At 42.9% G+C, this 27188-nt stretch overlaps 1 protein-coding gene across 6 annotated transcripts in view; it reads left to right on the top strand.

Moving 5' to 3' along the window:
• ANK3 (ankyrin 3) overlaps window positions 1–27188 on the top strand; it is a 695467-nt gene that overhangs the window by 115564 nt on the left and 552715 nt on the right. For all 6 annotated transcript variants that reach the window (XM_044296177.1, XM_044296180.1, XM_044296181.1 and 3 more), the window contains exon 2: window positions 26983–27021. In XM_044296177.1, coding sequence (XP_044152112.1) covers window positions 26983–27021 — 39 coding nt within the window. The remainder of the gene's footprint in view (window positions 1–26982; window positions 27022–27188) is intronic.

Below are 27188 nucleotides of genomic sequence, written 5' to 3' on the forward strand. Positions count from 1 at the left end.
TCTGTCACATAAATCTTCTAATGGGACTTAAAAAAGTAAATAAATCTAATAAATACAGCCAAAAGGTAAGAAAAACCCTATTAAAAGTTTTTTTTAATGTCAGTCAATAAAAATAAAAAATAACACATAATTGGTATCACTACATCTGCAACGGCTCAAACTATTAAATTATCACATTATTTACCCACACAGTGAACGCTTTAAAAATAAAAAACTATTCCAGAAGCATTGTTTATGTTCATCCCGCCTCCAAAAATAAAAATGTAATTAAAGGCAATGGAAAGTCATTTTTTGTGCAACAGTAGTAAAACATAAAAATCCTATACATATTTGACATTACCTTAATCAGCAAGCCTTGAGAAACATCATAGAGCAAAACATACTCGGCTTGGTTGGAAAACCCAACAGGAAGCTGATGAAAACAAGAAGTAAGCCATCAAAACATCCTACCAAGACATAGTGATGCTGAAAACGGGAAAAAACATGCTGAAATATAAACCGATATATGGGCAAAATATGCAGTGTTTAGGGCACCGGGCAGATTAAAAAAATTCATTATGAAACTCATTTAAGACCAAATTTTGGTGCATTTATTATTATACACACTTATATAGCGCTACTAATTCCGCAGCGCTTTACAGACATTATCATCAAACTGTCCCCAATGGGGCTCACAATCTAAGGTCCCTATCAGTATGTCTTTGGAGTGTGGGAGGAAACCGGAGTACCCGGAGGAAACCCACGCAAACACGGTGAGAACATACAAACTCCATGCAGATGTTGCCCTTGGTCGGATTCGAAACTAGGACCCCAGCGCTGCAAGGCACCAGTGCTAACCACTGAGCCACCGTGCTGCCCATATTTAGGTTAGTAAATCTCGCCCATTGTGTTTGCATGAGTCTGTAATCATAAAAACACATAGGTCTGTATAAAAGCGGTGTACTTAAAACAGTAGCATATTAAATTGGTTACATTAGGGCGTTAAAAACTTAGCAAAAATGCAATCCTATTTGAAGGGGTTGTCCATGATCTGTATAGTTGGTGTTATGTAACACAACATTAACCCCTTGCATCCCAAAGCCTTTACAGGTATGGCAGAAGGCCTTTCAGTAGTTTTAAACAGCAGAGGCCTGGGGCTAATGTCTATGACCGGCGATAACGCCAATCACAAACATTTAAACCTATAGATGCCATGGTCAAATGTGACCATGACATCTAAATGCTAAAGCGCTTCTGGGTCAGGAATGGCTTCCCCATATGGTGATTGGGGAGCTGTTCTTTTGCTTTGATGCACTGGGTCTCTCTGAAAAGACCCAGTGTATCATAGCTGTAGTTCCTGTGGAGACCTGCAGGTGACTGTAGTGGTGATTGTAGTTCTATTGAACTACAATATAAACTAAGAGCGATCTGAAGATCGCATATTCTAACCTCTTCGGGGGGCTCAAAAGAAAAGGAAAAAAAATATAGAAAATAGAAATATAAATCACCCTCTTTCCCCAAAATTAAAATAAATAAACAATAAAATACAAATTTAATAGGCATCATCACATCTCAAAATTCCTGAACTATTATAATATAAAAATATTTAGCCCATTCGGCAAATGGAGTAATGGAAAAAACGATCAAAATGGCCGATTCACCATTTTTGTCATCACTTTACATACCAAAAAAACAAAATTGAATAAAATGTGATAAAAAAGTCACACACACGCTACACGCACTGTAATGGGGCGCCGAAGGCGCACTCGGTCTTTTATCAGCCGCAGACCTGAAGCTTAGCTTCGGGAGCAAGGATCTGTGTTCGGCCTTGTTCCCAGGGCGGCTTTGCTAGCTGGGAGGCTCCCTGCTCCTAGGTCTGCCTTGAGCGTTGAGCTGATCACTTGGTGCTCGACTTGCCTGTCTGTCGGTCATGTGACGCTGGCCACGTCACATTACCCTCACTCCCCACTATAAATATAGGCAACCTGCTGGCTACAGATTGCCTGTGATTTTGGTTCCTTAGGCTGTGTATTATTATTGTTATTTAGCTTACCTTTGGATTTGACCCTTGATCTGCTTCGTGACACCTCTTCTGCCTGCTCCCTGAACTTTGACGCTAACTCTCGTATTTTGACCTCGGCTTGCTTTTGGATTTTGTCTTTGCCTCTTCTCTTGTACCGACATGACCTCCCGGATTTTGACCTCGGCCCGCTCTCGGATCTGTCTCTGTCTCCTCCCTCGTACTGATGTGACCTCCTGGACTGACCCCGGCTAGTTGACCCTCCTCGCCCTTCTGTTTTTGGTGGTACCTTGCTAGTTCTACCTCTTTGTCCGCTCTAGTGATACCTCTTATTGGCTGTCCTCTTCCCTGCTGTTGCCCAGTTGCGCCCCGTCACCTAGGGCGGGTGGGTCAAGTAGGCAGGGACAGGGGACCGGGTGGCACCTCAGGGGGTGCACCTCCGCTCTATCTTTATACCCGTGACACTACCCTGTGACAGAATCACAGGCCTTAATTTAGCATGGACCCTTTACAGAGCCTCACTGAACATGTGCAGGGTCTTGCTCAAATAGTACAGGAACTTGGGGAGAGACTACAGGTTCAGGAGACCGTCCGAACTCCCCCCATTCTTGCTTCCGCCACCGTTCAGGTGGAACCACACATTAAATTACCCGATCGGTTTTCGGGTGACCGCCAAAGTTTTTTAGCTTTCAAGGAAAGCTGTAAACTATTTTTTTGACTACGTCCTAACTCCTATGGTCCTGATCCACAGAGGGTTGGTATTATCATCTCCCTGCTTCAAGGGGACCCCCAGGAATGGGCCTTTTCTTTGCCTCCGGATTCCCCTTGTCTTAATTCTGTGGACCTCTTTTTCCAGGCATTAGGGATTCTTTATGATGAACCAGACCGAGCCTCTGTGGCGAATCCAATCTTAAGGCCCCCACTCAGGATAATCGTCCCGTGGAGGATTATTGTACGCAGTTCCGCAAGTGGTGCGTTCCCTCGGGTTGGAACGAACCAGCGCTCAAATGTCAATTTAGGGCAGGTTTCACTGCGAAGTTAAAAGACATGTTGGTTTGTTATCCCTGTCCTGACTCTTTACAGGAGACCATGACAATAACCATCAGACTAGATAGACGGATCAGAGAGAGACAGCGAGAGCATTTGTTTTCTCCTCGTACCCTTCTTCAACCTGAGGTTTCCCCCATTGAACCCAAGATGGAGGCCCACTCGGAGGAGCCCATGCAACTCGGGATGACGCGAAGAGAGCTACGCCGTCGTCGGGGCTCTTGTTTTATTGTGGGGATCCCGACCACTGGATCCGTCAGTGTTCTAAAGCTCCGCCTTCTGGAAAGTCATCCAAGTCTGAAAGATCCAAGGACAAGGTATTCCCGGAGGTGGTAAGAAGTAAATTGTTGCCGGTTTCTATTGCCTTTGGAGTCTTAAAGGGGTCAGGAAATGCCTTTGTGGATTCAGGGTCAGCTTTTAGTTTTATTGATTGCAAATTTGTTGAACAAATGGGAATTCCTATACTAGAATTGTCCACCCCGATCCAGGTTGTTGCCATCAATTTTACCCCATGCTAGGGGGCACGGTAAAACTCCGTACTCCGGAGGTTACCCTGTCTGTGGGGGTCTGCCACTCAGAGAAATGCTCTATCTTTGTTTTAGAGAATCTTCCTGTTCAGGTAGTCCTTGGTATGCCCTGGCTTCAGCAACACAATCCGGTCATTAACTGGAGTTCGGGCGAGTTAGAGAGATGGGGGCCTAACTGTAGTTCTTGCTGGGGTTTCCGTAGTTCAAGCTGGGGTTTCAGACTATAGACTATATCGAGGAGAGTCTCAAGAAGGGACATATTAGGCCCTCCACTTCTCCCCTGGGAGCAGGATTCTTTTTCGTTAAAAAGGACGGTGGTCTCAGGCTCTGCATTGACTAAAGAAATTTGAATAAAATCACTATAAGGAATCAGTATTCCATCCTGTTGATTCCTGATTTGTTTAACCAGATTTTGGGTGCTTTGTGGTTTTCTAAATTTGATTTGAGAGGAGCGTATAACCTAGTTCGTATTAAGGAGGGAGATGAGTGGAAAACTGCTTTTAATACTCCAGAGGGACACTTTGAGTATCTTGTTATGACATTCGGTCTTTGCAATGCCCAGCTGTGTTTCAGAATTTCATGAACAACATTTTTAGAGAACTCATCGGCAAAGTTTTGATTGTTTATCTCGATGATATTCTTGTCTTTTCACCTGACTGGGATTCGTATGTGTCTCACATCAGATTGGTTCTTAAAATCCTCAGGGAGAATCATCTGTCCGTTAACTTAGAGAAATGTTTGTTTGGAGTTCAAGAGATTCCTTATCTCGGCTATATTCTTACTCCTCATTCATTTAAAATGGATCCCAGTAAGGTTCAGGCTATCCAAGACTGGGTAAGACCATCCTCCTTAAAGGCACTCCAACGATTTTTAGGATTCGCCTAATTTTTACTGTAAATTCATAAAGAATTTTTCTGTTATTGTCAAGTCCCTTACTGACTTAACTAAAAAAGGTTCTGATCTGATTAACTGGTCGTTGGAGGCCTGTTGGGCCTTTGATACCCTTAAAAATTGTTTTCAGATGGCTCCAGTCTTGGTTCAGCCTGAGGAACCTTTTGTGGTGGAGGTTGATGCCTCAGAGGATGGTGTGGGGGCCATCCTTTCTCAGGGGTCTTCTAACTTACTAATTTAAGGCCATGCACCTTCTTCTCTCGTAAGTTCTCTCCATCGGAGAGAAATTACGATATTGGAAACTGCGAATTACTGGCCATAAAATGGGCATTTGAGGAATGGAGGAATTTTTTAGAAGGGGCTAGACACCGTATTACTGTCCTCACCGATCATAAGAACTTAGTGTTTTTTGAGGCAGCCAAACGCCTTAATCCTAGACAAGCCAGATGGGCCCTGTTTTTTACTCGTATTTTTCTGTTACTTTCATACCAGGTAGTAAAAATATTAAGGCAGATGCCTTGTCCCGGAGTTTTAATGCCGTCCAACCTCCTGACACCCCCCCGGAACCCATCTTGCCGGCAAGCGTCTTTGTGGCAGCAGTTTCTGCGGATCTTTCCTCTGATATTCAACGGGCTCAGCAACTTGCTCCTCCACAAACACCGGCAGAGAAGTTATTTGTTCCTGAGTGCTTTCGTTTTCAATTATTGGGTGAATGTCATGACTCCGTGCTCTCTGGTCATCCAGGTATTGCTACCACTAAGGAATTGCTGCTGAGGTCTTTCTGGTGGCCCACTTTGGCCAAGGATGTACGGTCTTATGTTTTGGCTTGCGATGTTTGTGCCAGGTCTAAGACCCTGAGAACACTTCCCGCTGGTGAACTACAACCACTACCCATTCCCTGCAAGCCATGGTCTCACATTTCCATGGATTTTATTTCTGATCTGCCCCCTTCTGAGGGGAAATCAGTAGTGTGGGTAGTGGTTGACCATTTTAGCAAGATGGTGCACTTTGTTCCTTTAAGTAAGCTCCCTGATGTGAAGGCTTTAGCATCCTTGTTCATTGAACATGTGGTACGTCTGCATGGTGTCCCTGAGAATATTGTCTCTGATAGAGGCGTTCAGTTTGTTTCTGGTTTCTGGAGAGCTTTTTGTCGAAGATGCGACATCTCTTTATCCTTTTCGTCTGCTTTCCATCCAAAGACCAATGGGCAGTGGAGCTTTTTCTAAGGTGCTATGTATCACATAACCAACTCTTATGGGTGAGAAACCTCCCGTTGGCAGAATTTGCTATTAACAATTCTTCCACGGGGGTGTCTCCTTTTTTTAGTGGTTTGCATCCTCGCTTTTGTTCTAGTCCCTCTGTATCCTCACTCAACCCGCAGGAAGATTGTTATACCTCTAGACTGTGCACAGTCTGGGCACAGGTTCAAACGAACCTGGAAAAGGCCTAGGAAACCCAGTGTAAACATGCCAATAAGAGACGTTTCAAGGGGGTAAATTTTGTACTCGGCGATAAGGTGTGGTTGTCGACTAAGAATCTTGATTTGAAACAGTGTTCTAGGAAATTCTCTCCGCGTTTCATTGGACCATACAATATTATTGAGGTTGTTAACCCAGTGTCCTTTAGACTTAAGCTACCTGACTCCTTTCGTATACATGATGTGTTTCATAAGTCGTTGCTTAAGAGATATGTGTCACCAGTGGTTCCAGTTAAAAAACCTCCTCCACCTGTGGAGGTTGAAGGTCAGGAGGAATTCATCATCTCTAGAATTATTGATGTTAGAAAGGTTAGAAACTCCTTTCAATACCTGGTCCACTGGAAGGGCTATGGACCCGAGGAGAGGTCTTGGGTCCCAGCTACTGAGATCCACGCCCCGAGGCTCATCAAGAAGTTTCATGATGAGCATCCTGGGAGATTTGTACCCAAGGGCTTGGGTCCAGTGGCCCCTTGTAAAAGGGGGGTACTGTAATGGGGCGCCGAAGGCGCACTCGGTCTTCCATCGGCCGCAGACCTGCTGCTTAGCTTCAGGTGCAAGGATCTGTGTTCGGCCTCGTTCCCAGGGCGGCTTTGCTAGCTGGGAGGCTCCCTGCTCCTAGGTCTGCCTTGAGTGACGAGCTGATCACTCGGTGCTCGACTTGCCTGTCTGTCGGTCATGTAACGCTGGCCACGTCACATTACCCTCACTCCCCACTATAAATACAGGCAACCTGCCGGCTACAGGTTGCCTGTGATTTTGGTCCCTTAGGCTGTGTATTATTATTGTTATTTAGCTTACCTTTGGATTTGACCCTTGATCTGCTTCCTGACACCTCTTCTGCCTGCTCCCTGAATCTTGATGCTACCTCTCGGATTTTGACCTCGGCTTGCTTTTGGATTTTGTCTTTGCCTCTTCTCTTGTACTGACGTGACCTCCTGGATTTTGACCTTGGCCCGCTCTCGGATCTGTCTCCTCCCTCGTACAGACGTGACATCCTGGACTGACCCCGGCTAGTTGACACGCCTCGCACTTCTGTTTTTGGTGGTACCTTGCTAGTTCCACCTCTCTGTCCGCTCTAGTGCTACCTCTCATTGGCTGTCCACTTCCCTGCTGTCGCTATCTCTCTGCTTGCACTTACTCAGGTCAGGGACTATCGCCCAGTTGTGCCCCGTCACCTAGGGCTGGTGGTGCAAGTAGGCAACGACAGGAGACCGGGTGGCAGCTACGGGGGTGCACCTCCGCTCTATCTTTATACCCGTAACGCTACCCTGTGATACGCACATGGTATTAATAAAAACTACAGATTATCCCACATAAAAATGAGCCCTCACACAAGGGGGATTAGAATATGATGTTAAAAAGAAAAGAAAATATCAAAGTTTTTATTTTTTCCAGTATTAAAACACAAGAAAAACTAAATAAATGTGGTCTCGATATAATTGAACTGACCAAGAGAATAAAGGGCACAGGTCAGTTTTACCACGGAACACTGTAGAAACGAAACCCAAAAACTATGGCGGAATATGTCTTCCCGCTTCCCACTTCCCACTTCCCACTACATCATATGTCATTAGAAGTTCTATATTTCCTGCAAAAAAACAAGCTTTGTGAAGGGAAAAATAAACATGTTATGACGGGAAAATGTGAAGGGAAAAATAAACATGTTATGACATGTTATGACTCCGGGAAGGCTCTGAGGAAAATAAAAACGCAAAAATAAAAAATCCTCCAAGAGGCCGACGCCTCTACATAACTGTGGCGGATCCACCAGCAGTGCAGGGCTTTATTAAGACTGGCATCTAAAATGCCGGTCTTAATAAATGACCCCCTTTGTTTTTAAAATCATTCCCTATGTGTTAAAACTGACCTATTTGTATAGTTCTTTTTGTGTTTCAATACGTTATCTTTTTTTTTTTTAGAAAAACACTATTCTTTTTTAGAATGACCTCTATAACTTTTTTATATTTACATCTACAGGACTGTATGAGGGTTTATTTTTGTGGGGTGATCGGTAGCTTTTATTGATAACATTTTAAAGTGTGTACGTCTTTTTGATCACTTTTTATTCAATCTTTATGGAAGATGAAGTGACAAAAAACTGCAAATCAGCAATTTAGATTTTTTTCCATTACACTGTAATAGTTTTTTACAGAATGGTTTTATATTTTAATAGTTTGGATGTTTCAGGACTCCACAATGCCTATAATCTTAATTTTTTATTGTTTAGTTTTATTTTTAACCTGGAAAAAGGAGGCAAATTGAATTTTAATATTCAGTTTTATTTTTTAAAACTTCTTTACGCTTTTTACACTTTTCCCCTTAGAGCAGCTTCTGAGTGGGCGCCATCTTTGAACACTAAGCCTCGGATGTGTTCTATTTAATTGGCATAACTGTAGCATGTATAAGCCGTTTTCTATTTTGATGGTGTCTCAGTCACCTGTGTGTTCATTTTTTTGCTGTGTTCTATTGTGCTGATGTCACAATAGTTCTTGTTTTTTTTTCCGATCATGACAGTTGCGGCAGGAGCACGGCTGTGTAACAGACCTGTTCCTGCTGCTGATCTTGCTGGTGCACTGACAGAACCTGCGAGATCACCACAATGAAAATATATGTCATGGTCCTTAAGGAGTTGATGGTGTCATTTTGATGATATCACTATAGTGTTTGTTTTAATTGTTTGGCTGTGTTGTATATTGATTCTTATGTAGTGTTCTGCTTGATGATGCCATCATGGCATATTTTTTTTTATAAGCTGTGTGTTTTTTTATTGATGCAGCAATAGACTTTGTTTTCATTTTACACTATTTCTATTGTAATAATAAAGTCATGGTCGTGATTTTTTTTTATTTTCCTTATTTTTTTAAATTGTGATTACATCAAAACAGTGAGTTTTTTTTCCCATTAGACTGTGCTCTTTTTCGATGGTGTAAGAATAGCTTTTGTCTTATTTATACGCTGTTTTTCATTGTGTTAATGTCGCAATAGTGACAATAGGTTGTTTTCTATGATTTTGTATCAGTATCGTTTATATTTTTTGGTCACCTGCATTGCTAACCAAAGGACACAGATTGTTCAATAGCAGTGTTACCACAGTAGGCAGGAACACACGGATAGTGAGCCCTAACTGGAACCTGCCCCCTTTTTTCCTGCCTACTTGCAGTGCAAGCCCCAGTCAGCAAGTCTGCAACTAGTCGACATTCCTGCTACAGTGCAAAACAGACACACACAGAGACAGAGCAACACAAAGATGGTGTCATACGGAAATGGGTCAGAACCAGAAATCCAAAATAGTACAAAATTGCAAGCCAGAGTGTAGTCACAAAGCCAAGCCAAAGTCAGAACCAGACGGGAAGCACAGCACCAAAACATTAGACAGAGTGGTCAAAGGCAAGCCGAGGTCAATAACAATAATATAAATCCACATGCTCACAGAACCAGAACCAGGAGCACAGCTAGGGAGTCTGAAGCTATCACTGACAAAGATGTATGTCCAGAAAGGGATTTAAATACAGCACCGAGTCCCAGGATAAGAACCTGATATGTCCATGACTCGGTGCTCCATTAGTGAGACACAGAACCCAGGAACAGAACATATGAATATTCAAGCACTGCTAGTTTTCCTCCACAAACCCTCTGTGGAGAGAAACAGAGCACTGCGTCTTGTGGCATCACCAGGGTGTGTGTCTTTGCAACGTGTCTCTCCTGGCGGAGATCTAGCCACTGGAGCCTGGGCAGGTAAGTTTGTGACAGACAGCCTATTTTTGATGTTGCTCCATCAGTGTTTTAGGCCTCATGCACATGATCGTGATCGGCCTAGGAAATATGGTCCATGTGTCGGCTGCATGTCCCGGGCCAACAGTGGCTTCCCTGACTGGAACTGACTGCATCATAGTAATAAATGATAATTTATGATATAGTCAGTTAGGGCTGAAACGATTCATCGATTTAATCAATGTAATCGAGGCAAAAAAATCCTCGATGCAGTTTCCCTGCATCGAGAATTCATTTAAATCACATGACCACGGAGCGTGAGTGGAGAGAAGCCTCTCACTCACCGCTCCGTGGCCTCCCAACTCGGTACCGCAATGCACTGAACAGCGGGTCCTATAACTACTTCAGAGGCTGCTGAGGTAAAAATGGCCACCGCCGTCCCGCCAAACCTGACTGAACCAAGTGGAGAGCCAGCACATCACCTGACCCTTACGAGTCGCCATGGAGCTTGGCTCATACACTTCCAGCAGTCCCTATAGCAACTAATAATGCTTTTTCTGGTTTCCGTTCCAGTGTATTTTGTCCTGGAACCAGAGCCGGGTGGAGAGGTGAGTAACGGTTTAATCCTGCGGGACCGGCGTTCAGCATGGCCGCTGTGTGTTAGGCACCACATATACTACTGTCCCAGCGTCCTCTGCTGCCTCCCCGTCCTCTATCACTTACTGTATGGGCTCCATATGGTGGTCTGACCTAATACCCCACCCATGTCTCTGATATAGGTATCAGAGCTCTCCACTCTAATAGGGTTTCCCTCTCTGTGACATCCATATCTTCTTATGGACAAAGGATGATCTAAGAGGAGGACCCCTTTAATACAGTATTTTGGTAAGAAGTTATTCCCTATCCACAGGACAGGACATTACTATGAGATCAGAGTGGGTCTGAGTACTGGGGACCCTGCTGATCACAAGGATGGGGGCCCCCATAACCTGGAATTAATGGAGGGCTGGTGAAGCATGTACACCGTCGCGCCATTCATTTTCTATGTCAGAGATTGCTGAGTACCGCGCCCAGCTATATCCGTCAGTCCCATGAAGATGAATGGAGCTGCAGTGTGCATGCTTGAACAGCACTATATTCATTGTGGGGGTACAGACGACCCCATTCTTGTGATCAGAGGATCTGAATGGGCTGCAACATTGATTCATACTGCACCAGTCACAGGGAACTAGGGATCGACCGATATTGATTTTTTAGGGCCGATACCGATACCGATAATTTGTGAACTTTCAGGCCGATAGCCGATAATTTATACCGATATTCTGGGAATTTTCATTTTTGAAAAAAATTAAAAAAAAATCCCACAAATCTGCTGAAAATTAATGTTTATTGTTAATGTGTATTTTTTATTTTTTTTGTAAATCTTTCTTTTTCATTTATATTTAATATTTTGGTGTTTTTATTATTTTTTTTGTAACTAACTTTTAGCCCCCTTAGGGACTAGAAACCTTGTCCTATTCACCCTGATAGAGATCTATCAGGGTGAATAGGAGCTCACACTGTCCCTGCTGCTGTGTGCTTTGTGCACACAGCAGCATGGAGCTTATCATGGCAGCCAGGGCTTCAATAGCGTCCTGGCTGCCATGGTAACCGATCGGAGCCCCAGCGTTACACTGCTGGGGCTCCGATCGGAGGAGCAAGGGAGAGGGGATCCTGTGGGGGGGCGCACTGCGACTGGGGTGGGGGGGGGCCCTATGCGCCACCACGATTAATCGTAAAAATAATCGCTAGAATACGTGATTACTAAAATAATCGTTTGCTGCAGCCCTATAGTCAGTCTCTATCTGATCACAGGGTTATTGCAGTGTACTTACGTACATCATCATGTGAGTACACTACAATAGCCCGATGATCATAAATTAGCATAAATTACTATGATGCAGTCAGTTCAGGTCAGGGGAGCTGTGGTCAGCCCAGGAGGTGCTGCCGATGTACGAACTATGTTTCCCCGGCTAATCATGGTTGTGTGCATTAGCCCTTAAATAAATATTGTATAAGCTCATTAAATAGTAATTGACCCCTGGACAACAGGGACTGGCAGACCAAACCACTAATCACTGGGACCTAAAGATCCAGATTTCTGGATGCTTACTTGTGTATAATGTTAACATTAAATCATACAGTATAATAGTTTTTTTTTGTTTCATGCTCCAAATATATAGATTGCTAAAAACACCCCCATCCTTTGTGGTGATTCGCTCTGGTAGTTAGGACTAGCAGATGCAGTACAGAGGCAAAATACAAGTTCTTGAATCAAACAGTGGTGTTTATTCATATATTGGTGTATAACAAAATGCAGATAAGCTGTATCACAAAACGCAGGTGGCTTGGTGTTTGTTCACACACAGGAAAGTCCGGCTCGGCTCAAACCTCAAATCCCAGCAAAGCCCTCAGTTCACAGCACACAGACTCCTGAGCTCCACTGTCAGAGGGAGGTAAATCCACCACACCTGGCAGTGCTGGCTTGTTTTTATGCCTGACAAAACCCGGCCTGGAACATGGGGAATAGTCACCCACCCAGTACTTTGACTACTCCCAGTAAGAGCCGTCCCGGATCAGCTATAACAGCCATGCTAAATCTTTAGGTGTCAATTAGCAATAGCTGCTGCTGACACATAAAATACTGTCTCCTTCTTCACCGAGGCCAGGAACCTTGGTGACACATACCTTCCACCCACGATTAATCCAGGTACCTTCTTACACCTTCTAGAAACATGACCATGAAATTGCAGCTTTTATGGAAATTCAGATTACTATTTTTACTGTTGCTCCTGGTTTCCACCTGCTGATAATTACTTTTCACGGTAGGATGCTAAGAGCACTTAAGAATCATAGGCTGATGCATATATATCGAGACAAATCTAAATAAAGAGGTGATTGACAGACAGGACCCTTTTAATTATTGAGAGGAAGCAGATGTGCTGGGGAAATTAGTTTTAAAAATATCTAACAGTAGTTTCTTCAAATATAATATTCATGCTGGGTGCCTCCTAACTTTCTTATTTTGCCTTGTTAACATACAGTATGCCTTTCCTATGTCCAATCTATTAGATATTCCATACAAACATTTGGCAAAACAACATTTCCATAATTACTAACAGCAGAGATTTAGCTGTAACAGGGATGTTGTTAACTGTTGCAGTGTTTTTTTTTTGGTACCAGTCAATGTAAATTGACACTGATTTGATTTGCTGACTTTTCTGCTATTAAGTGGGGTTTATTAAAACCTCACTAACTGCATTGGACTGTACTTTGATGGAAAATTTTGTTGCAAATTTCACAGCTGAAATTCTGTAACTAATGTGCTGTGGGTTGCCCCCAGTGTTTAGGAATGCAGAGTGGTATGTTGTGGTGATAATAGTTTGTGTCACGGTGTTTCTACCGGGATACTGTAACTCCCTGGGTTAGGCTCCATAGCAACAAAGAAGTTGTAGTTGGTGGAATAAGTACAGTCCAAACTAGGTGAAGTTTAAAAAATTTTACTTGACTAAACTTGTGTCATCCAAATCATACTTGATCTTTCTTTTGGCTCCAGCAGGGTAAACTGGCAGATGGACTTGAACACTTTGCTTTATCTCTCTGCTGCTGTGCTAATCTCTGGCTTCAGTCTGGTTACTGGACTTTTCTTTGGCTGTTGACCCCCCCTCGAAATATTCCATCTATGAACTGCAAGGAGTCAGGGTGCTTTCCAAGCTGCTCCGCCTGGACAACTCCTGCAGCAGTGAGGGGAAATGCCCCCCTCACTGCGCCATATCTTGTCCCTTTGGACTCTGAAACTTAACTCCCCTACAGCTTCTTTCAACCCCTCCCTTGGTAAGAAGCAAGACTAGCCCACTTCTGCCCAAAAGGGGGGAGAATGGAATGGTAAGTTCCATTCTAACTAAAGATCTCCGCCAGGTACACTGCCACCTGCTGGTAAGCCAGGCACATTACATGTAATAACAATTGCATAACAATATTATTAAGGCACAGTATTAGAGGACCTGGAATTAAATACACAGTTGACATTCCTTGCTAGGCATTGCAGTCAGTAGCTAGGTTGTAGAAATGGTAGTGTCTGCTCTTGGGTTCTACAAATGTATCATGGATGCTTCCAGTTTATGGATGTACCATGTATCTCCAGCTTAAAAGGGTTCTCCGGGAATTAAGAAAATGAAAAACTTAAATATTACTTTATTATAAGTATATTCTTAAATACCTTTCATTATTTATAATTTTGTCTGGGGAGCAATTATCAGGGGAAATAAAATGGCCGCTGTCCCATAAGTTCACACAAAACCTGTCCTACTCACACAGCCTTCACAAAACTGAGCTAAAGCTAAACCTCATCCATCCTCCTGAATATGGCTGATAAGATCTTAAATCTCTGTAGGAATGGAGTTTATGAGGAGACATGAAGTACAGAGAGGATGAACAGGACAGACTGTGGTATTGGAGACTGCATACAAGTGCTGCTGCTCATTATCCACATCCATACCATCCTCTCTGTGCTTCATGTCTCCTCATGAACTCCATTCCTACAGAGATTCATCTAATCTGTATTCAGGGTCATAATCCCTGACAAGTAGGAGAGGAGAATGAAAACAGCCCATTAGCTCACTGCTCTGAAGTAACTGTCCTTCTGTGTAATTAGGACAGGTTTTGTGTGGACTAATGGGACGGTGGCCATTTTATGTCTCCTAATGATTGCTCCCTAGACAAAATGAGCCATTATAACTAATGAAAGTTTTTTGGGAACATATTTATAATAAAGTAAAATGTAAGTATTTTAATTTTCTTAATTCCCGGGGAGAACCCCTTTAATTGCTACTAGTAAACATTTGTTCTTCTACTAAGACTATCTGTATGAGGGTGCTGTCAGACAGCACAGTTGGGATGCAGTTGACTTTGAGAAGTTACTGCATCAATCAACATGCATTCACAACGCGGTAATAGAATTTACCCAGTTTAGCACCTAGTTAAACACTAGTGTTCTACATAGCAGAAATTATCAAAATGATTGAATTAATTACAGCTGACTACATTACTGTGTAGTGAATACGTTTCTTGATGCAGTAACTGCGTCACAACTGCATCCCAACTGCCCTCTTTGACAGCCCCCCAAGCGCCAGTTCACACTGAGTTTTTTTACGCTGATTTTGGAGCATTTCTGCTTTAAAATCAGCTAAAAAAAAATGCCTCGAAACAGCCTCCGATTCATTTCAAGCAGCACTTCCTTTTTTTCACATGAAGAAAGAAGTGTTGAAAAAAAAAAAGCAGCATGCCCTATCTTGGGGCAGAATCAGAGCTGAATTTTCCATTGAAATAAATGGAAAGCATAAAAAAGCTCCATGTACTGTAAGTCCATGCATTTTTTGTTCATTTTCCACACATTTTTGGGGGCAGAACCGCATTAAAAACCTAAAACTAAAAATGCAGCTTTCTATTGAAGTGACCACCAATTGTTAAAAAAAAATGCATGTAAAAAACACACATCAAAAACGCATAAAAAACGACACAAAAAGCAAGTTTGTTCATGCTTAAAAAAAACATACGGATTGCATGCTGATTTTTTTAAGTGTGTTTTTCTAAATCAGTCATGTGAACTAAAGGTACTGCGAAACGTTCAGGGGAGTTTTTCACCAAACATGAACATTACAGACCACTCAGATCAGGTTCTCCATTACTTTACCCCGATTACTATGGTGCCTTTCATATTGCAGTCCATGGCCGATTTGCTCCAAAAAACACTTTTATGCCATATGGTAATTAGATTCTGAAGGAGCCCAGGGGCGGCGTTCATGCAGCCGTTGCACAGGCCCCTGGGCGCTTTGCCTACCAAACCCTGCCACTTTCACCCCTCTGGCCTGCCCTTGTTTAATCTGATTACCTCCTCCTCTCCGTCTGAAATCCCGTGCCTCCGCTGGCTGGATCGGGTTGCGCAAGCTGGCGCATGCGCATTGAAAGTCCCCGTTCCTCTGCCTATAATGGGCAATGCAGTGCGCACGTGCTGGGAATGTGTGAGGACACGAGGGCACGGGAATTCAGATCATTGCATGGTCAAATTGTAGCTCCCTAAGGCAGGGTCCCCATCTGTCAAAACTCCTCCTTGAGTTTTCTTTGTTGTGCTGTTCAGTTCCTCATCTCGCTAGCTTCTCTCAGCTGTCATGTAGTTGGACTGATTGCATCCCTTTATAATCCTCCCCATAATGCATTACTGGGCGGCTTATACTTCTTCCTGGAGTGTGTGTGCATGCTGATCCTATTTCCCAGTCTGCTACTAAGTTAAGTGCTGTACATTTATCTGTTATTTTCTGTTTGCTGGATCCCAGGTGACCCTGACTCCCTCCGTGTCTGGTGTAGGGAGCCGGTGGTCGTGTCCCCTCACTATTGTAGGGTGTTCAGGTGTTATATAGTCGAGGTACGTAGATATGCAACCATCCACCTTTGGGATTTTTGCATAGGCTGAGCAGCCAGGGAAAGTGCCAGGTCTTGTGCAGGGGTCTCCCTTTTGGCTCCTTAGCTTTGGATCCAGTGAGTTGTATATGCATGTTGCTTTGTCTTGTTTCCTGTACACCGTCCGTGACAGTCATATATGCATGTTGCATTGTCTTGTTTCCTGTACACCGTCCGTGACACCATCACTGTTTAGTTTTCCATACTTCTGATCTGTTAGAAGAACAGAAAAATAAACAAAAACACGGATCCTGTATTTTAAGCATCTATTATGCTCAGATAATGTTTTTACATAATAAATTGACTAAATTAAATAAATGTTTTGCATCCGTTTTAGCCATAACTGTCTGATATTTGTTATTTTAGATGGAAAAAAAAGTTATGGATACAGGACTTTTTTTTCCGTCTAAAATAACGGATCTCAGACGGAAATGGCTAAAAATGGATGCCTTCTTTTCACTGTTTCCTGGCGGCGAGCAGATGTAATTACAGCTCCTCTGTCCACTGCTTGCAGCTGCAATGTTGATGGTGAGCAGGTAAAGAGTGAAAAGAAAGCAGTGCTCGTACATGTGCCGTATTCTTCTCAAACGGCTTATGGGTGGGGGTGAGGTGAGTCGGACCCCCGCCACCCTAAGGATAGATCATCAATATGGGAACCTGACCAACCCCTTTAACAATCTGTAAGAAGATATGACTTCTTTCACTGGCAATCTTTGTCCCCCCTGCTGCTTTTGGCTGCATTTGTGGACGTTGCTCTCAAATGCTTCAGCCGCCATTTGTGACAAGGCATCTTATGTGGCTCCATCATGTCTTTTTGTGCAGTGTCGCATTCAGTATACGACTGGTGCCACCAACTATCCCAAGAATGGTGAATGAACAGTTTCTGTGCTTGTTAAAAGTAGGGTTGCCACCCAGGTGGTAAGTCACCGGACGGTAATTTAATGCCGATGCCCGTATTTGTATCTACCGGCAATAATAATTGCCGGTATTCCTATATGGACTGTTGCAAATGAGCACTTCCATTGTGGAGTGCTCATTAGTACAGTTTTAAACACCCTCAATTGAGTTAAGAAAAACAAAACTCACCTCGTCCATTTGATGGCGTCGGGGTCAAGATGATGATGTTTCACAGCATTGACTGGAAGCAGCACAGGTCCTGTCCTGAACTTCCAGTGAGCAGCGAGTGTTTACCATGGCATGATCAAATGGATGAGGTGGGTTATTATATTTTTTTGCACAAGCAGAGAAGGGGGCATTATTAATATTGGGGGGTATTAATATTACTGGGCGCACTAATTGAGGCATTAATATTACTGGTGGGCACTAATGGAGGTATTACTATTAATGGGGGCATTATTATTCTGGGTGGTGCTAATGGGGGCATAATTAATTCTAGGGGCCCTAATGGGGGCATTAATGTTACGGGGCACTATTAATTCTGGGGGTGCTCTCTAATGGTGGCATTATAAATTTTGGGTTGCACTAATTGGGGCATTAATATTACTGAGGGGACACTATTAATTCTAGGGGGCACTAATGAGGTATTACTATTACTGGGGGCACTAATGGGGGGATTATTAATTCTGGGGGCCCTAATGGGGGCATTAATATTACTGGGGGGCATTAATAGGGGCATTATTAATTCTGGAGGGCATTAATAAACGCATTACTATTACTGGGGGAACTAATAGGGGGCATTATCAATTCTAGGGGACACTAATGGAGGTATTAATATTACTGGTGTGCACTAATGGGGGCATTATTAATACTGGGAGCCACATTATGACAAAGCGACTTTACACCCAGTGTTAAGCCATGTCCCACAACCACACCCCCTTTGGGTGGCGCTTAACTTGGCTGGTATTTTTTGCTGGGAAAGGTGGCAACCCTAGTTGAACCATAAAATGGAGAGGTATGCCAACTTTCCACTATTATATTGGGGGCTCCAGTGGTCCAAGTGGCAGAGCAGCACAAGAAGGCATCACAGCCCCCTACTGATCTCCCTCAGTGCATGTAGTGCGAGTATGACCAGCATAACAAATTCCATAAGAAAAATAATAATAGATTAAGTTATTATGGGCCCGTGAATATGCAGTTTTTCTTTGTGCTGATTGCATATTGATGTCGCGCTGCCCGTATTAACATTGGCACATTGGAGGACAGATTTTCTCCCAGTCTGCTCTCACTTGACTACGTCAAATGTATTGTTCGTCATAATAATATTTCAGATATATTTAACGTCTTTAATAGCCATGTTTTATAAATGATACATGAGATGCCAGGTCCCTTGATATCCTTGTACTTACTTCCTGTTGCCATAGGCATTCATTAGTATTCCGGGGAGGCCTGGTTGCCATGGCAAAACTTGTAGTTGTAGAGGGGTTTCCATGGCGACACTCTCCACCATTAGGTATCTACAAGAGGCTGGAAACCGGTGTCTATAGCTGTGAAATGACATCTCTTAATATATAATGATCAAGGGTTATTTCAAAGACCTGAAACCTCTTTTTTTTGTCAATCACTTTTTGTTTTTTCTTTCGCTAAAACACCATGGGTGACAATCTGCTGGCAAATAGAATATAAATGATATGAAACTTACTTGGTATTAAAGAGGTTTTCCGTTCTCCGCAAATACATGTTATTTTCTGTATCTGTCCCTCACAGTTGTCAAGATCTCTGCTTGCAGTTAGAAACTTTTATTTTTTGCTTCTTGGTCCTGGTCATATGATGGACACACAGGTACTCGTTACATGATGCAGCTCTGACAATTGTACTGTAGATGGCGAGGGCAGATATTCCTTTATCCCTGGAAGTAAACAATGAAGGATCCCGTGATCCCGAAAATATACATTAATAATATACAGTAAAATTTTATTCTAAGAAAAATAACATTGAATTCCTGGAACTAGAATGTCCCCTTTAGGGTCCATTCGCACGTCCTGGTTTTTTTCATCCTGAAAAACAGTCCGTTTTTTGCGGATCCGTTGTTCCTGAAAATGTTTCCGTATGTCATCCGTATGTCATCCGTTTTTTGCGGATCCGCAAAAAACGGAAACATGTATACATTTCAATAATCAAATAAAGTTGTTTGGATTTCTTTGAAAAAAAAAAAAAAAAAATTTGCTATGTGTTTCCAGGAACGGATTCCGCAAAAAACGGAAGACATACGGAATGACATCCGAATGTCTTCCGTTTTTTGCGGAACCATTGACTTTGCATTGTACCAGGATCCGATTTTTCAGGAACATAATAGGACATGTTTTATATTTAAACGGACATGCGGAACGGAACAACGGAAACGTGTGCTGTCCGATTTTTTCCAGGACCCATTGAAAATGAATGGGTCCTGATCTGGTCCTGATCTGTTCCGCAAAAAACGGAACAGATCAGGAAAGAAAAAACGGACGTGTGAATGGACCCTTAGGCTATGTCCACATGGGTCATCATTGGTCTTAATTTGCAGTGTACCAAATACTTTTCATCCCAGCAAATGCCTAATTCTCACAGGCTTTTTAAGAATCCTTCCCCAACTTTCCTTTGCCTGAGCAACTCGTTCACTTTGGCCCGGCTTGTCTTCTGACCTTACTTACCCATCTGTTGCCTGTCCTTAATTACTTGAATTCTGACAGCCCTGACCTTGGCTTGTCTTCTGTTATAAATGTGCTTTGCCTGACTTGACACCTGTTTTCCATCTGACTATATACTCTGTCTATGCCTTGGTACCATGATTCATTATCTTTAGTCTATCGATATGTTAGCTGTTTTTAGTGGAGGCTACTCTAGGATTAGTGACCTGGGAGTTCCCTGTGAGAAAGTCAATGCATCCTTGCAGGGGTTATAGGGTGAAGAACTCGCAATCCCTTCACTCCACTCCATGGTTTAGTCTAATGTCAAATCTGTAGCAATCCAGGAGACTCACATGCTCTCCAAGTTAGCCTTGTAACACTGTTTAAAGGGCGTTTTTTTTATTTTTGGTTGCCCCCAGGTCTATAGATCACAATATTTGATAACCCCAAAACTACAACTCCCATCATTCCCTGACAGCCTACAGCTATCTTCCTACAGAAGGGCATCGTGGGAGTTGTAGTTTTACAACAGCTGGAGGGCCACAGGTTGAGCATCCCTGATTTAAAGGAATCTTACTTTATGAATACTGATGATGGTCATGGTTTATTTTATGGACATACACAAACAGGTATTATCCATAATTTTTTTTTTACATCAGTGACCATTCTGATATATTAATCACATGGCCATTTTACAGAATAGTTATCAGAGATATAGCTGTGAGTAACTTTGTATGTATTTTCTTCATCTATCTGCAGTTTTTCCTTTGTATTCCTTTTTGTTCTTGTATATGAATATATGTTACGTCTTGCAGAACAAAACAAGCACAGGGGAGTAGAACGTAGAAGAATTTGCTTTAGAAACTGTGACAAGGAAATCACAGGTTCCGGTACATGTTGCCTGTGTCCTACTTGTGTGAAAACTGACAAAGAACTCTCTCAGTTTTACCAGAAGTGTCAGACAAAATGAGACAAAATGCTAATATAAGAGAAGCACTCAGCGCCCACTTTTCATTTACAGTGAATATTTATTCCTGTGTCTGTAATATAGAAACAGTGAGAGAGAAACTACATAATAAACATGCTAAATGAGTTCTCATATATTGCATGACTTTTACCTCATCTAAAAACCAATAACCACCAATAATGACTGTTGTGAATAAGCTACCAAGTGTATACATGAGTGGTAGCACAATATCTGACCATTATATGACTTGTATCTGCAGTATTATGGTATGTTTATGTACACCCAGCATGACATGGTATGGTTGGCAGGGACAGAGTTGACAACCCTGTTCCTTCCCTCTTGGCAGGAGTGGGCTGGTCTAACTTCCTGTCTGGAGGGGGAGTTCTAGTCTAGTGATTGAGGAGGGAGGAAGCACGTTTATGTGCTCCTTCTCCTTAGGCCTCAGGATCCAGAGCCTAACAGATCTCTGTGAGTTACTGCTTCTAATACAGAGAGAGCAACAAGAGACAGTAAGAAAGACAAGAACATGAAATCTGCATGGCTAAAGCACGGGAGTAAACAAGATAACCTGCTACTACAATTATCCAGATTTTACTGCTTGTGAAGTACTACAGTTAAGACACCCATCACACTGGCCAGACATGCCTCTAAAACCTGTATCTCACAGTTGACAGCCAATTGTCACATTACAGTTTCTAGCTAGAAAGGGAGAGACTTTAGCAAGATAGCATACCAAGAGTGCCAATAGTTTCTACTTTGCCAGCCTCAATAATTCGCCATCTGGGGAACAAATTTGCATTGTGTACAGATTTTTGTTGGATGTATTAGAACTCCTATTTTGCACTCAAGTAATAAAAGACATTTAATCTTCTACTCTTTGCCTGGTTTCCTGACTCCTACCACACTATACAATGGTGATTTTACTACTACTGTATACTTTTTGCTAGGCACCTATACAACCACCAACATCAAGTGCACCCCAAACTACCATTAGGCAGGAGCCCCACTACAGGGAGTGGCCCCAGAATCGCTGCAACCTCCTCTCACTGCACTGGCCCTAAGGAGCAAAAACCTGAGCAAAACCACTGCGACACATTCTATAGTCAGAGCCAATACTCTTCCCATCGTCCACTCTTGCTCCTCAAGGGCTTGCTGACATTTTCAGCAGTTTTCCCCTCTGCTAGCTATTTATGTAATTCTCAGTTGTCCCTGAGCTGGGGGGGGGGGGGGGGGTTAGACTACCCTAGATGTAATAATGTCTACCCATAGACTATATATAAAGTCAGCAGATACTGCTCCATAACTTTTTCTCACTCACTCAGAAGCATCATATAGGACATTATAATGAAGAACTGAGCAGTGTAGATGTAAATAAAGCACCTGGGAAGGGACATACTTATTATTAGTTGCTCAATTTGCTGAATCATGTATTTGTGTCTCTTTCTCACTCTGGTGCTCACTGCTTCTCCCCTTTTCTCAGGCTACTTTCACACTAGTGGCACGGACCTCCGGCAGGCTGTTCCTTCGGGTGAACAGCCTGTCGGATCTGTCCTGCCGCTAGTGACCATGTGCCTTCAGACTGCCGCTCCGTCCCCAATGACTATAAAAGGGGCTGAGGCGGAGTTCTGGCGAGGCACGGCAGTGCACAGTGAGAATAAATGTCGGACATGTCGTAGTTTTTCTCCGGCAGCCTCACTCCGTGTGCTTCCATACCTTGCCGGAACTCCGCCCCCACCCTCATTATAGTCAATGGGGATGAAATGGCAGTCTGGAGGCACACGGTCACTAGCGGCAGTGCCATTAGTGTTAAAGAAGCCTTAGACTTCTATGGGATGATGTAATCTGATCCTTCATTTTGCTGGCAACCTCTTCATGGTCTCTCATGACTGATGTATCACAGAATTTTAGTTTAGGAAAGGTGGGGGGAGAAACCAGCTGATAACTATAGAGCAAGGCATTTTTATCTGATAAGATGTATTGCAGAGTTTGTTATATTCACCTGTAGTATTAATTTATGCAACGTTGTGTGAAATCACAGTGACAATTTAGCTTTTACCTAAACCTTATAATTTACAGTCAATCTCTAGAAAAATACAGATTGCCAGTTGATTGATATTGTCACGGTCTCTCCTGTGACAGGGGTCAGAAGATCTAAAAAAATGGCTGCATGTGATGTGATGTGACAGCCTCTTTGGTTTCACTTGTTCTGTGTTGTTGCTGGTTATGACCACACATCTTGTCTCAGGTGTAGCTTAAGTGATCATTCCAACTCTTCTATTTAGTCTGGTCTCACCCATCATGCTATGCAGTTAATAGCTCCTTTCTGTTTCTGGAAGTGTTTGGTTCTCCTCTAAGCTCCTGCTCGTCCGCGTACTTCAGAGTTAAGTGCCTTTTTCCTATTTCTAGTTTGTTGTATTCCCCTATCTTTTGGTATAAGGCCTGAGGAAGTCTCCGTTTCCTTCAGCTGGGAAGGAACAGGTCATCTTTTGTCCTGACACTATTTCCAGGACCCTTTAGGGTCAGATAGGGCTCTAGGTTCCTGCATATCAACATTCCTACCATCAAGGTCTGTTCATACTGATAGTAGTCAGGGCTCGGTTTAGGGATTCACTACATGGTGAGCTTTAACAACAACTTATGGAACACATTATGAATCTTCAAAGCCTGAGGAAGTTCAAGACAAAAGGCTACCGGGTTAATAATGGCAGTGATCTTATATGGACTAATAAACCTTGGGCCTAACTTCCAAGAAGATATTTTCAACTTAATGTTTCTTGTGGACAGTCACACAGAATCACCCACTCTCAGGTTCGGACCATTTATACGTCTCTTGTCAGCCATACGTTTATACTTGTTGCCCATTTATTTATTTTTTAGATTACATGGTATACCTGAAGAGGAACGATTTTCCTCTTTTTTGTCATCTATTTGGCGGAAAATTCGAAATAATCTGACAAAAATGGACAACAAGTATAAACGTATGGCTGTCAAGAAACGTATGAATGGTCCGAACCTGGGCCCAAGGTTTATATAAGATCACTGCCATTATTAACCTTTTGTCTTGAAGTTTCTCAGGCTTTGAAGATTCATAATGTGTTCCATAAGTCGTTGCTGAAGAGATATGTCGAACCTGTTGAACCGTCCTCCTTGACTCCCGCTCCTGTCATGGTGGATGGTAATCTGGAATTTGAGATCGCCAGAATAGTGAACTCCTGAATTCTCTGTAGATCCCTCCAGTATCTCGTTCACTGGAAGGGTTATGGACTAGAGGAGAGGATGTGTGTTCCAGCGGCCAACGTTTATGCTAGTTGTCTGGTGAAAGAATTTCACAGAGCTCATCCGGATAAAGTTGGTCCTGGGTGTCCAGAGGCCAACCGTAGAACAGGGGGTACTGTCATGGTCTCTCCCGTGACAGGGGTCAGAAGATCTAAGAGACTGTCTTTTCCCTATTTCAAGTTTGTTGTATTTCCCTATCTTTTGGTATTAGGCCTGAGGGAGTCTCCTGTTCCTTTAGCTGGAAAGGAACAGGTCATCTTTTGTCCTGACACTATTTCCAGGGCCCTTTATGGTCAGATAGGGCTTTAGGTTCCTACTTATGAACATTTCTACCATCGAGGTCTGTTCATACTGATAGTAGTCAGGGATCAATTTAGGGATTCACTACGTGGTGACCATTTCCCTTTCCCTAGTTTCCAGACCTAGTACCTTTTCCCTTCCCTCATGTGATTGTTTTGGAGTTTACCACCCACACCGCGCCGTGACAGGTATATATAGATAGCTTGGATATGCTATAAATGTTTAGTAGGTGGCTTTTTGCGCAGATGTTTTGGGTCCCCTGTGCTTTATTTATTACAGTCCTTTCACTACTTGATTTATTTTGCCATTTTGCAGGTCTACATTTTTAAATCTTGGAGGCACCATACATAAGCATTTCATTACTGTACATTTACTTAGATTAAGCCTCTATCAAATAAATGGGCAGCAATACCAGGATAGCAATACAATAATACAGTGTAAGTAGGGCTATAAGCTATACTCTGTCTGATTGTACTTAGTGATTCGTTCAGGATCAATACTGGTTTGTATGTCCAAAATAGCAAAAGATAAATTCTAACAAGCCTGAAATAGAATTAATAGAATACATATTTAATGTATATTGAGAATATACAAGGTGGCAGTACAGAGCCTGCCGTAGCACTAAGGCTTAAAGGGTTGTTCTAGCTTTAGACAAACTTGTACATTTGACCAGTACTGCCCCTTTCCTAAACAGAGATTCTCTAACTTAATACCCACTGCTTGCTTCCAGTGCAGACACTCCTCTCAGCCATGGTACCAGTCCCAGGCCCGTACAGATCCGGACAGGGTCACATGCCCTGCTGCAGCCAGTGACTGGCCACAGCAGTGTTGTGTCCCTAAGCGACACATGACCTAACAGTGGCATGCTTCTTGGGGACACTTCACTGCTGAGACCATTCATTGGCTGCAGTGGATAACATGATCCTGCTGGGATGTGTGCAGGCCTGGGACTAGAACCGAGCAATGGGAGACAGATGCATGGATTTCTCTGTTTAGGTAAGGGTTAGTACTGGTCAAATGTAAAAAAAATGCTAAAGCTGGAATAATCATTTGATATACAGGAAGCTTTCCAATAGGTGCCTAGTTGGCTGGCCAGACATTTGGCTGTTAGTCTTCCCAGAACTCCAGGCTCTCCTTGCAAATTGCTACACCCATATTAATATATAAGGCCATACAGTGGCGCAGCAATTGTGGAGACACAGGCTATAATGTAATGGGAATTCAAAATTTTTTAGAACGAATAAGCTTACGCAGGCTAAGTGAATAAATATATTTACTAAGTGATCAAATATACAAGCAAATCACATACTGAATAAAAAGTAAATAGACATCACTACCCTAAATATGCAACACGCAATATGGGGTGGCACTCCAGTCACCATGTCGTAGCACATAGACGACACCCCAGGGTGTACAAGAAATAGGGCGAATCAATACTCACATCCTACCTAGAATGAAGTCTTCAATGGAGTACCCTGAGTGAATGTATGTCATAGAGTTTAAACATTTTCGCCCCTCCTCCAGTGCGCAGCACGCATGTTTCTAAGATCACTCAGGAATACGGATCTTATCAGCACAATGGGGAGTGGGTACTAGATTACAAGGCACATCATTGCACAAAATGGTAATAATGAAAGTGAACAGAATTTAAGGGACAGAATCAGTCAGTACTTAAGAAATACCCGTACAATACACAGGCTATAATGTGTGAGGGGGGGCGGGGCAACATATAACTTTATGCCACATTAGGGTACTTTCCTGTATTGAGTTCCGTCATAGGGGCTCAATACCCGGAAAAAACGCATCAGTTTTGTCCTAAAGCGTTCTGAATGGAAAGCAATCCGTTCACGATGTCTTCCATTCCGTCCCTTTTACGGTATTTGGCCAGAGAAAATGCCGCAGCATGCTGCATTTCTTTCTCCGACCAAAATTCCGGAACCCTTGCCGGATCCAGCATTAATTTCCATTGAAATGTATTAATGCCGGATCCGGTACCAAGTGTTCAGGAAATTGCCGCATTGACGGATCCGGTTTTCCGGTCTGCGCATGTGCAGAGCTTTAAAAATGTAAACAAAAGTAAATACCGGATCCGTTTTTCCGGATGACACCGAAGAGACAGATCCGGTATTTCAATGCATTTGTCAGACGGAACTGCCTGTCTGATTCTTCTAACGCTAGTGTGAAAGTACCCTAAGACACTTATATACCGTATATGGCACATGGTAGATAGGGAGCCCTGTTACAGATTTTGCACTGGGGTCCAGGGACTTCAGTTTTCACCACTGAGGTCTTGTGTAAAAGACCTAATGGATCTTTGAACAAATCTCATTCCTTTCCATGGGATTCTAATTGAGTGCAGAATCTCTTCTGTTACAATCCATGTTTATTTGTGTAACACAAATGTCAATTTTGTCATCCAGTGACAGATCATTTTGGATCAATTACTTTTGTCTTCTTTTGGTATAGCAGATACTTTCTGGCAGGGGCGTAGCTAACGGTTCATGGGCCCTGGTGCAAGAGTTCAGCTTGGGCCCCCCTTCCCTCAGTGCATTGTGTGTCTTCTTATGTGGCACAAGGGTCTTTGGGCCCCCTCAGGCTCCTGGGCCCGGTAGAGACTGCTACCTCTGCACCCCCTATAGCTACGCCCATGCTTTCTGGGATAGAATATTCCAAAAGGCATATATATATATAAAGTTTAACAAAATAACACCTTCTTGTCTTTCTAGATTGAAAGGAGGTCCTCTTCACCCCGGAGCCCGTCTAAGGTAAGATAAGTCAGTTAACCTTCAACTATCACATGTGTGTTGTTTTTGTTTTTTCCAGTTGAATAAACTTATAACTAGGGGCATAGCTTTTATACAATGGAGAATCAGGTTAGTTGCACACTTGCGTAATAATCTTCTGGCAAGCTCTACCGGCAGGGGAACAGCCT

Source organism: Bufo gargarizans, chromosome 6, assembly GCF_014858855.1.
Source record: "Bufo gargarizans isolate SCDJY-AF-19 chromosome 6, ASM1485885v1, whole genome shotgun sequence".
Taxonomy (NCBI): domain Eukaryota; kingdom Metazoa; phylum Chordata; class Amphibia; order Anura; family Bufonidae; genus Bufo; species Bufo gargarizans.